Source organism: Somniosus microcephalus, chromosome 1 (assembly GCF_052327205.1).
Source record: "Somniosus microcephalus isolate GS21.2 chromosome 1, FLI_Smic_1.0, whole genome shotgun sequence".
Taxonomy (NCBI): Eukaryota; Metazoa; Chordata; class Chondrichthyes; order Squaliformes; family Somniosidae; genus Somniosus; species Somniosus microcephalus.
The window spans coordinates 399718593-399729391 of NC_140987.1; the positions used below are offsets into that span (position 1 = coordinate 399718593).

General features: G+C 44.9%; 1 protein-coding gene across 3 annotated transcripts in view; it reads right to left on the reverse strand.

Moving 5' to 3' along the window:
* Nucleotides 1-4732, reverse strand: part of LOC147125139 (ADP-ribosylation factor-like protein 6) — a 52382-nt gene extending 47650 nt beyond the window's left edge. For all 3 annotated transcript variants that reach the window (XM_085997942.1, XM_085997933.1, XM_085997950.1), the window contains exon 1: nt 4597-4732. In XM_085997942.1, coding sequence (XP_085854068.1) covers nt 4597-4719 — 123 coding nt within the window. In that variant the 5' untranslated portion in view covers nt 4720-4732. The remainder of the gene's footprint in view (nt 1-4596) is intronic.
* Nucleotides 4733-10799: the final 6067 nt, after the last annotated feature.

A 10799-nucleotide genomic window follows, 5' to 3' on the forward strand; every position in this document is an offset into this window, starting at 1 on the left:
TTGGCCTTCCATTTCTTTGTTCCCCGTTATAAATTCCCCTGATTCTGACTGCAAGGGACCAACGCTTGACTTCACCTATCTTTTTCTCTTCACATATCTATAGAAGCTTTTACAGTCAGTTTTTATGTTCCCTGAAAGCTTACTCTCATACTCTATTTTCCCCCTCTTAATTAATCCCTTTGTCCTCCTTTGCTGAATCCTAAACTGCTCCCAATCCTCATGTTTGCTGCTTTTTCTGGCCAATTTATATGTCCTCTCCTTGGATCTGATTCAATCCCTAATTTCCCTTGTTAGCCATGGTTGAGTCACCTTTTTTCTTTTATTTTTATGCCAAACAGGGATGAACAAATTCTGTCGTTCATTCATGCGATCTTTAAAAGTTTGCCATTGCCTATCCACCGTCAACCCTTTAAGTAATGCTCCCCAATCCATCCTAGCCAACTCGCGCCTCATACCAGCTTCTTACGACCTGGACGACCACGTGTGCAGGAAGTGTCGCCAACTGCAGCAACTCGAGCTTGAGCGGCAGCTGGAGTCACGACAGTGCATCCGCGAGGCTGAGAAATACTTGGAAAGCACGTTTCTAGAAGTGGTCACCCCGCAGCCTCAGAATGTGCAGGCAGAGAGGAAATGGGTGTCCGCCAGACAGAGGAGGAGGACCAGGCAGGTAGGGCAGGAATCCCCAGAGTGCATCTCGCTCGCTAACCGATTTACAGTTCTGGAAAAAGGTGGAGGTGATGGTTCCTCTGGGGAAAGCAGCCAGAGCTAAGGCCACGGCACCATAGGTGGCAGGGAGGAAGAAGAATGGAAGAGCAACAGTGATAGGGGATTCTTTGGTTAGGGGAACAGATAGGCGTTTCTGTGGATGCAGACGTGACTCCAGGATGGTATGTTGCCTCCCTGGTGCCAAGGTCAAGGATGTCAGGACACTCTGAAGGGGGAGAATGAACAGCCAGATGTCGTTGTCCATATTGGTACCAACGACATAGGCAGAAAGAGGGATGAGATCCTGCAGGCAGACTATAGGGAGCTGGGAAAGAGATTAAAAGACAGGACCTCAAAAGGTAGTAATCTCCAGATTACTCCCAGTACCACGTGCTAGTGAGTACAGGAATAGGAGGATAGAACAGATGAATGTGTGACTGGAGAGATGGTGCAGGAGGGAGGGTTTTAGATTCCTGAGGCATTCGGACCATTTCTGGGGAAGGTGGGACCTGTACAAGCCGGATGGGTTACACCCCAACAGAGCCGGGACCAATATTCCCGCGGGGAGGTTTGCTGCTAGGGAGGGTTTAAACTAGCTTGGCAGGGGGATGGGCACCAGCATATAGGAGTAGAAAAGAGTAATAAGGTGCATAAAAGAGTGTGTTGGATAGTACTAGAGAAGAAATAGTACTAGAGGCAGAAGTAGTACCATATTAGATAGGAGCAGACTAAGAAAGATTACGAAAAATTCAAAAATTGGTTTAGAATGCATGTACAGTGAATAAGGTTGGTGAGCTACAAGCACTATTAGTCGTGTGGCAATATGATGTTGTGGCAATAACGGAAACGTGGCTTAAAAACGGTGAGGACTGGGTACTTAATATTCAAGGGTACAAGGTGTTCAGAAAAGATAGGGAAGGAAAAAATGGAGGTGGGGTGGCAGTGCTGATTAAGGAAGACATTGTAGTGTTGGAAAGGAAGGATGTTCTTGAGGGGACAAGGACAGAATCCATTTGGTTAGAGTTGAGGAGCAAAAAGGGTATGATCACACTATTGAGGGTATTCTACAGGCCTCCAAATAGTGAGAGGGAGGTAGAGGAGCAAATCTGCAGGGAAATCGCAGAGACATGCAAGAGCTATAGAGTGGTGATATTGGGGGACTTTAATTACCCAAATATCGACTGGGATAATGCTAGGGTAAAGGGAAAGGAGGGGGAGGAATTTCTGAAATATGTTCAAGAGAATTTCCTTGACCAGTATGTACTTGGCCCAACTAGGAAGGAGGCATTGCTGGATCTGGTGCTGGGGAATGAGGTGGGCCAGGTCGACCAAGTGTCTGTGGGAGAACACTTGGGTACGAGTGATCATCGTATCATAAGATTTAGATTAGCAATGAAGAGGAACAAGGAACAATCTAGAGTGGAACTTCTAAACTGGAATAGGGCTAACTTTAATGGGATGGAAATGGATCTAGCCAGGGTAAAATGGAACCAAAGACTGAGAGGAAAAACTGTAATGGAACAATGGGTGATCTTTAAGGAGGAGATGTTCCAAATACAGGCTAGGTACATTCTAACATGAGGGAAGGGTAAGGGAACCAAAGCAAGGGCTCCTTGGATGTTGAGGGAGATTGAGAAGATGATGAAACAAAAAAAAAAGGTGTATGATGAATGTCAGGTGAATTCTTCAAGGGAGAACCAGACCAAAGACACTAAGTTGAGAGGGGAAGTGAAGATGAACATAAGATTGGCAAAGAGAGAATATGAGAGTAGAATGGCGGTTAACATAAAAGGGAACGCAAAAATCTTCTACCGGTATATAAACAGTAAGCGGGTAGTAAGAGACGGGGTGGGGCCTATCAGGGACAAAGATGGTGATATATGTTTAGAGGCGCAGGGCAAGGCTAGAATACTCAATGAGTACTTTGTATCGGTGTTTACTAAGGAGGTGGATGCTGACAAAATATCGGTAGAAGTGGAAAAGTTAGAAGCAATGGAAGGGATGAAAATTGATACAGGATGTACTAGAAAGGCTGGGTATGCTTAGAGTGGATAAGTTGCCTGGTCCAGATGGCTTGCATCCCAAGTTGCTAAGGGAATTGGGGGAGGAGATAGCGGAAGGGCTTGCCATAATTTTTCAATCTTCCCTAGATGTGGGGGAGATGCCTGAGGATTGGAAAGTGGCAAATGTGACACCATTGTTCAAGAAAGGATGTAAGGACAATCCTAGTAACTACAGGCCGGTCAGTTTATCAGTGGTGGGTAAAGTTGTAGAAACAATAATCAAGGAAAAAATTAACGGGCACTTGGAGAGGTTTAAGCTAATTAAGGAGAGCCAACACAGATTTGTAAAAGGCAGATCGTGTTTGACTAATCTAATTGAATTTTTTGATGAAGTAACAGGGAGGATTGATGAAGGGAATGCAATGGATGTTGATTACATGGATTTTTGGAAAGCGTTTGACAAAGTACCACATAGAAGGCTGGTTAATAAAATTGAGGCTCATGGAATAGGTGAGTCAGTGGCAGCTTGGATAAGGAATTGGCTTAAGGGCAGAAAACAGCAAGTTGTGGTAAATGGCTGTTTTTCAGACTGGAGGATGGTAGACAGTGGTGTTCCCCAAGGGTCAGTGCTGGGGCCATTGCTTTTTAAAAAATATATATAAATAAATGACCTGGATATTGGAATACAGATTAGAATTTCTAAATTTGCCAATGACACCAAAATTGGGGGTGTGGCAAACAATGAGAATGAGTCCAATCGACTGCAGCAGGACATAGAAAGGCTAGCAGAATGGACAGATGGAATTTAATACAGAGAAGTGTGAGGTGATGCATTTTGGCAGAAGGAACAGGGAGAGGCAATATACACTTAATGGCACAGTTTTAAAGAGTGTGGAGGGGCCTGGGAGTTAATGTGCATAGGTCCCTGAAGGTGGTAGCACATATTGAGAGAGTGGTTGGCAAAGCATATATATGGGATTTTGGGCTTCATAAATAGAGGAATTGAGTACAAAAGTAGAGAAGTTATGCTGAACCTTTATAAAAGTGCTGGTTAGGCCACAACTGGAGTATTGCGTCCAGTTCTGGTCACCACACTTTAGGAAGGATGTGAAGGCAATTGAAAGGGTGCAGAGGAGATTTACCAGAATGTCTCCAGGGATGGGGGATCTTAGCTACAAGGACAGGTTGGAGAAGCTGGATTTGTTTTCAGAGCAAAGGAGGTTGACGGGTGATTTGATAGAGGTGTACAAGATTATGACGAGTTTGGATAAGCTAGACGGGGAAATGCTGTTCCCACTAATTGATGGTACAAGGACTAGGGCACACAAATTTAAAGTTTTGGGCAACAGATACAAGGGGATGTGAGGGAAAAAAAATTTACACAGCGAGTGATGAGGACCTGGAACTCGCTGCCGACGGAAGTGGTGGAAGCGGAGACACTCAATGTTTTCAAGGGGAGACTGGATAGGCACTTGAGGGAAATAAAATTGCAGGGCTACGGGGATAGAGCAGGAGAATGGGACTGATTGGATTGCTCTAGAGAGAGCCAGCACGGACTCGATGGGCCGAATGGCCTCCTTCTGTGCCGTTATTACTGTGAACAAAAGCGAGAGAAAGGCTGAATGCTCAGATCCTTTTATTTAAATATATCAGCCATTAAACTGAAAAGGTGTTGGGTTGTCAGACGAAGGGGATTCCTGAAATTTTATTGGAACAGACACAGTCAGACTGCACCAAACTCAATCTAATGCTAGTTATGCAAGAAGGAGGTTGTAATTATCTATGGGGAAGGATAAATTACCCATCCATGGGACGGGACAGTAATTATTTATAATACATATTAAGGAGGGGGTTCAAGGCTTGCGGGAGACGTCTCTTCCGTACTCACACTGGCAGGCTTCAAGCGGTTGATGATGGTGCTCTTCCCGCTGTTGTCCAGCCCCAAGCAAAGAACATTCACGTCCTTGCGCCTCAGCCTCAGACAAGCGGCCAGTTTCTCTAACAAGCCCATGGCTGGACTGGGCGGCAGTGACTCGGGTCTCCTGTTTGGTTGCCAGGTCCCGCTGATGTCGCTTATGTGTGTCTGCAGTGACGCAATGGCAAAACTCAACCTCGCCGTCCATACACCCGGCTCCCAGGTAACAACTTTACTGTTCGCCGCCTGCGCTGGGGAGGGGTATATTTACCCTGAAAGAGGACAACTAGCCTGAAACACCATATGCCCCTGCTCTAGTTTTTTTTTAACGACATTAGTATTGCGCCTGCGTTAGGAAGACGTAAGCGCAATCAAAGAGCGGCGCATTTCAAGCCAGCTGGGGCCACCATTGTCAGTCCGCCCAACTTTCCACAAAACCCAGCCTCCGCTCACTTTCAATTAAGAGAGCAGTATCTTGACGAACGGCCACGATCCCAGACCCATTAAAGTTTGTATTATAGACTGTATCAGAGATTGCTTATATCCTTATTCTCAGATTGGTTGACGAATCGAACCCTTAAGGAGACACTGGGTTGTCCCAGTGCCACCAACCCAAATAAAAGAAATCTAACAAAAGTGCCCCCTTTTTAGTGGGGCACAAACAATAAACACCCAAATCATACCAAAGAAAAAGGAAACTTCACAAATGAAATCGTATTATTTTCTGTATTGACTATGCACTCCAGTCCCTGTGGTGCCCACCAATCAGAGAAGGCTTCAAGCATACCAGCGGACACCGCCTGCTCCTTCTCCAGGGTCACCCGGGCACGGACAGGCAGCCAGAGCAACCACCCCCTCAGGCCACATTTACCTTGGGCCTGTAGACGGCTACCTTGGGTTGAAACTTGCACTTTCGGGATTTAGATTGTATTGCAAGGGCAGTACAATATAAAACTAAGAATACAACACTTAGGTTGTACAAGGCTTTGTTACAGCAGTGTTGGCCAATGCGTTAGCCATGAGTCACGTGGTTATTTGGGAATCCAGATGTGGCTAATTGCATTTTTGATTAATAAAAAATGAGTAAAGAAAAAGAAAGAACTTGCATTTATATAGCACCTGTTATGACTTCATGACACCTTAAAGCGCTTTACAGCCAATTAAGTACTTTTAAAGTGTTGTCAGTTTTGTGATGGAGAGAAATACAGCAGTCAATTTGCATACAGCAAGGTCCCACAAACAGCAATGTGATAATGACCAGATAATTGTTTTTTTAGTTATGTTGGTTGAAAAACTCTCCTGCCCTTCTTTGAGTAGTGCCATGGGATCTTTTACATCCACGAGAGGGCAGATGGGGCCTTGGTTTAATGTCTCACCTGAAAGATGGCACCTTCAACAGCGAAGCACTCCCTCAGTACTGCACTGAAGTGTCAGCCTAGATTATGTGTTCAAGTCTCTGGAGTGGAAATTGAACCCTTGACATTCTGACAGCGGTGAGAGTGCTACCACTGAGACAAGACTGACACCATCATTGGGCATGTGATCTCAAGGCTCATATTTGCACACCATATGCATATGTACTTTAACCTTTTTGTGTGTTTATTGGTAAAATTGTAAGATGAAAAGCAGAGCACTTGAGTGTTTCTTCATTGTGTGTGCTTGACTTGGTTTCACTTGTCTACAGCCTTTGACATGGTTGACCACTCCATCCTTCTGCAATGCCTCTCCACTGTCGTCCAGCTGGGTGGGACTGCTCTTGCCTGGTTCCATTCTTATCTATCTAATTGTAGCCAGAGAATCACCTGCAACGGCTTCTCTTCCCGCTCCCACATCATTAACTTTGGTGTCCCCCCAAGGATCTAGCTTTGGCCTCCTTCTATTTCTCATCTACAAGCTGCCCCTTGGTGGCATAGTCTGAAAACACAGCATCAGTTTCTACATGTACGCTGACGACACCCAGCTTTACCTCACTATCACTTCTCTCGACTCCTCCACGGTCTCTGAATTGTCAGACTGCTTGTCCAACATACAGTTCTGGACCTCCATTGTCTCCGGTTAAGCAACGCCTCAATTTCAAAATTCTCATCCTTGTTTTCATATCCCTCCATGGCCTCGCCCCTCCCTATCTCTGTAATCTCCTTCAGCCCCACAAGCCCCCGAGATATCTACGCTCCTCTAATTCTGCCTTCTTGAATATCCCTGATTATAATCGCTCAACCATTGGTGGCTGTGCCTTCTGTTGCCTCGGCCCTAAGCTCTGGAATTCCCTGCTTAAACCTCTCCGCCTCACTACCTCTCTTTCCTCCTTTAAGATGCTCCTTAAAACCTACCTCTTCGACCAAGCTTTTGGTCACCTGCCCTAATTTCTCCTTATGTGGCTTGGTGTCAAATTTTTTGTCTTTTAATACTCCTGTGAAGCGCCGTGGGACATTTTACTACATTAAAGGTACTATATAAATACAAGTTGTTGTTGTTGCTGTTTTACTTCCTTGGTCACTGTTTTTTGGGTTATCTGCTAAAGTGGTGTGTTGGTAAACAGGCAGGAGTTCAGCACCATGGATACACTAGCAACATTGTATGGAATGGGGAACTTTCATGGTGGTCAGCTTGACCAATTGGAATGAACCTATATTGTGTATCAGGTGTTTTCTACTAAAATTAGTGCATGTGGCTAAGATGGTTTCGCCGTAGCCACGCCTGTGGCTAGTTACCAATTTCTATTGGCCAACACTGTGTTATGATGAACACTTGGAGTAGGGTGTCAAGTTTTGGTGCCCACACATGCCAGGATATCAAGACCCTGGAGAAGATACAGAGGAGAGGAGCCAAAATGATAGCCAGTTTTGGGGATTTTAGTTATTAGGATGGCACAAGGTGTTGGGGCTATTTTTATTAATGAAACACAGGCTTACAGGAAATGTGATTAAGATTATTAAAACGGTGAAAGGATTGGATTTAGTCTGGTTGGCTAGGTTATTTAAGGTGAATAGTAGGTGTAGAGGCATTGTATAAAATCCTTGGGCAAAGAATTAGGTTAGATATCAGGAAGCATGCTTTTTCCACAGTGTCGTTGCCCTCTGGGACAGATTATCCAAGTACATGGTGAGTATGGATTCCTGGAGTCCTTCAAAAGCTGGACAAGTTCATGAGAGAGGACAATATTTCCAGTTATAGAGGGTAAGTTGCAGGTTAGCGGGATTAGAAGGATTTATAGGATACTGTCGGTTCCAGGGGCTTTGCCTTAGGTATTCATAATGGAATCTCTTACAGTTTTTCCTCAATTAGCCTATGTTTTTCCTCTCTCAGTGTCAGTGTCAGCTGTGGCTCAGTTGGTAGCACACCTCTGAGTCAGAAGGTTGTGGGTTCAACTCCAGGGACTTGAGCACACAAAGCTAGGCTGACGCTACAGTGCAGTACTGAGGGAGTCCTGCACTGTCGGAGGTGCCGTCTCTCGGATGAGACATTAAACCGAGGCCCCATCTGCTCTCTCAGGTGGACGTAAAAGATCCCATGGCACTATTTCGAAGAAGAGCAGGGGAGTTATCCCTGGTGTCCTGGCCAATTTTTATCCATCAGTCTTCTTCTCCTCTCAAGAGATTGCATGTTGGGGGCTCAATTTAAAAATATCTTTAAAAAAAATTAGTTAACAATTAAATGGGAAGGTATTTTACAAATATGCTTGTTTTTTTTTGGAAAAAATTATACTTTTACAGGTACAACAGAGTGACCCTGACCATACAAAAATGTATAGTTGCAAGCTCTCACCCTGCCTGGGTGGGGCAGGTTGATGGACTGGATAATATTTTCCTGTCCTTCGTTTCGTATGTTTGCAGATAGTACTTTTAACATAGTGAAACCTCCCAAGGGTTACAGGAGGTAACCAAAGATGTAGTCAAAGAGGTACTTTTTGAAGATATTTTTGAAGGTCAAGAGATACCACAAGACCACAAGATGGATACCGATGAGTACAAATAAGTGAGTGCGGGGTGGGGGGAGCAATTGAATTAAATTAAAGGACAAGACTGGGATATAAGGCTGGAGGGGCTTGCAGAGGTGGTTCGCACAAGACCATAGAAGGATCTTTCATTGAGAATAAGGATTTTAAAATTAATATGATGGGAGACAGGGAACCAGTGGAGATCAGTTAGGTGTAGGTGAACTTAGTACAAGATATGATTTTGGAGTTTATGTAGTGTGGATCTGGGGGTAATATATTAGCATTGGATAGAGGATTGGCTAACTAACAGAAAACAGAGAGTCGGGATAAATGGGACATTTTCAGGTTGGCAAACTGTAACTAATGGGATGCCTCAAGGATCAGTGCTGGAGCCTCAACTATTTACAATCTATATTAATGACTTGGATGAAGGAACCAAGTGTAATGTAGCCAAATTTGCTGATGATACAAAGATAGGTGGGAAAGCAAATTGTGTGGAGGACACAAAAGGCAGGAATTTAACTCAGGTGTCGGGTTGGAGGCGGGACTACAACTTTCGGGGTTGTAGTCCCGCCTCCACCGAGATGCGGCCAATCCACGCGATATTAACTCGATTGACCTTGTTGAGCCCGACCAGCGGGCTCAGCAGGCCAATTAAGGGCCACCCGGCAACAGGTAACGTCACAGACTGAAATTTCATCTGTTAAGAGCTTTTGACAGATGAAATATCAGTGTTTCACAGCTGTTTGAAGCTGTCAAACACTGACAGTCTTACTTCTAACCTGAGTCCTTCTCCACAGACTCAGTTAGAAATCTCTTCTGCACAGAAAGCTGAAGGCTGTCAATTTTGACATTTCGCAGCCATTCTGCTTTCTGTGCCGGTGAGATGAGGGACTCCCGGAACCTAAAGGAAGGAAGGCTGAAAAGGTATGTAAAACTTATTTAATCACTTTAGACACACCAAACACACTTACCTTTGCACTCATGCACACATCACTCACCTGAACACTGATATCTCGACCCCTCCAAGTCCTTCAACCCGACAGCCCGCCTCCTCTAACTTGGCGTGGTTTGGAGCTGTCGGGAATCCCAGACTTCAACCTTCAAAATAGGGATTAGGCTAAAAACTGCCTGTTAACTACCTGTTAACAGGCAGTTAATTGGCACTAATCCCTTCCCGCCTTGGGTAGGTGGGTCCCAGTGCGGGGCGGGTACCCGCCTCCTTTGAAACTGGCATGGAGGCGGGTTTGGGTGCGGGAAGGGGTCGGGACCCCTGATTTCAGGATTTTAACCCCCTGCATGCCTCCAATCCTGACTCCACGGCACAATGAAAATCCTGCCCAAAGAATCTCCAAAGGGATATAGATAGGCTAAGTGAGTGGGCAGGAATCTGGCAGATGGAGTATAATGTGGGAAAATGCGAGGTTATCCACTTTGGTAGGAAAAATAAAAAAGCAAATTATTATTTAAATGGGGAAAGATTACAAAATGCTGAGGTATAGCGGGATCTGGGGGTCATTGTACATGAATCACAAAAAATTAGCATGCAGGTACAGCAAGTAATTAGGAAGGCAATGGAATGTTGGCCTTTATTGCAAAGGGAATGGAGTATAAAAGTAGGGAAGTCCTGTTACAAATGTACAGGGCGTTGGTGAGACCACACCTAGAGTACTGCGTACAGTTTTGGTCTCCTTATTTAAGGAAGGATGTACTTGCATTGGAGGCAGTTCAGAGAAGGTTCACAAGGTTGATTCCGGAGATGAAGGGGTTGTCTTATGAAGAAAGGTTGAGCAGGTTGCGCCTATACTCATTGGAGTTTAGAAGAATGAGAGGGGATCTTATTGAAACATATAAGATTCTGAAGGGGCCTGACAGGGTAGATGCAGAGAGGATGTTTCCCCTCGTGAAGGAATCTAGAACGAGGGGCATAATTTCAGAATAAGGGGGTGCCCATTTAAAACGGAAATGAGGAGGAATTTCTTCTCTCAGAGGGTTGTGAATCTTTGGAATTCTCTTCTCCAGAGAGCTGTGGAGGCTGGGTCATTGAATATATTTAAGGTGGAGATAGACAGATTTGTGAATGGTAAGGGAGTCAAGGGTTATGGGGAGCGGACAGGGAAGTGGAGTTGAGGCCAAGATCAAATCAGCCATGATCTTATTGAATGGCGGAACAGGCTCGAGGGGCCAAATGACCTACTCCTGGTCCTACATCTTAAGTTCTTATGTTCTTATGAAGGAC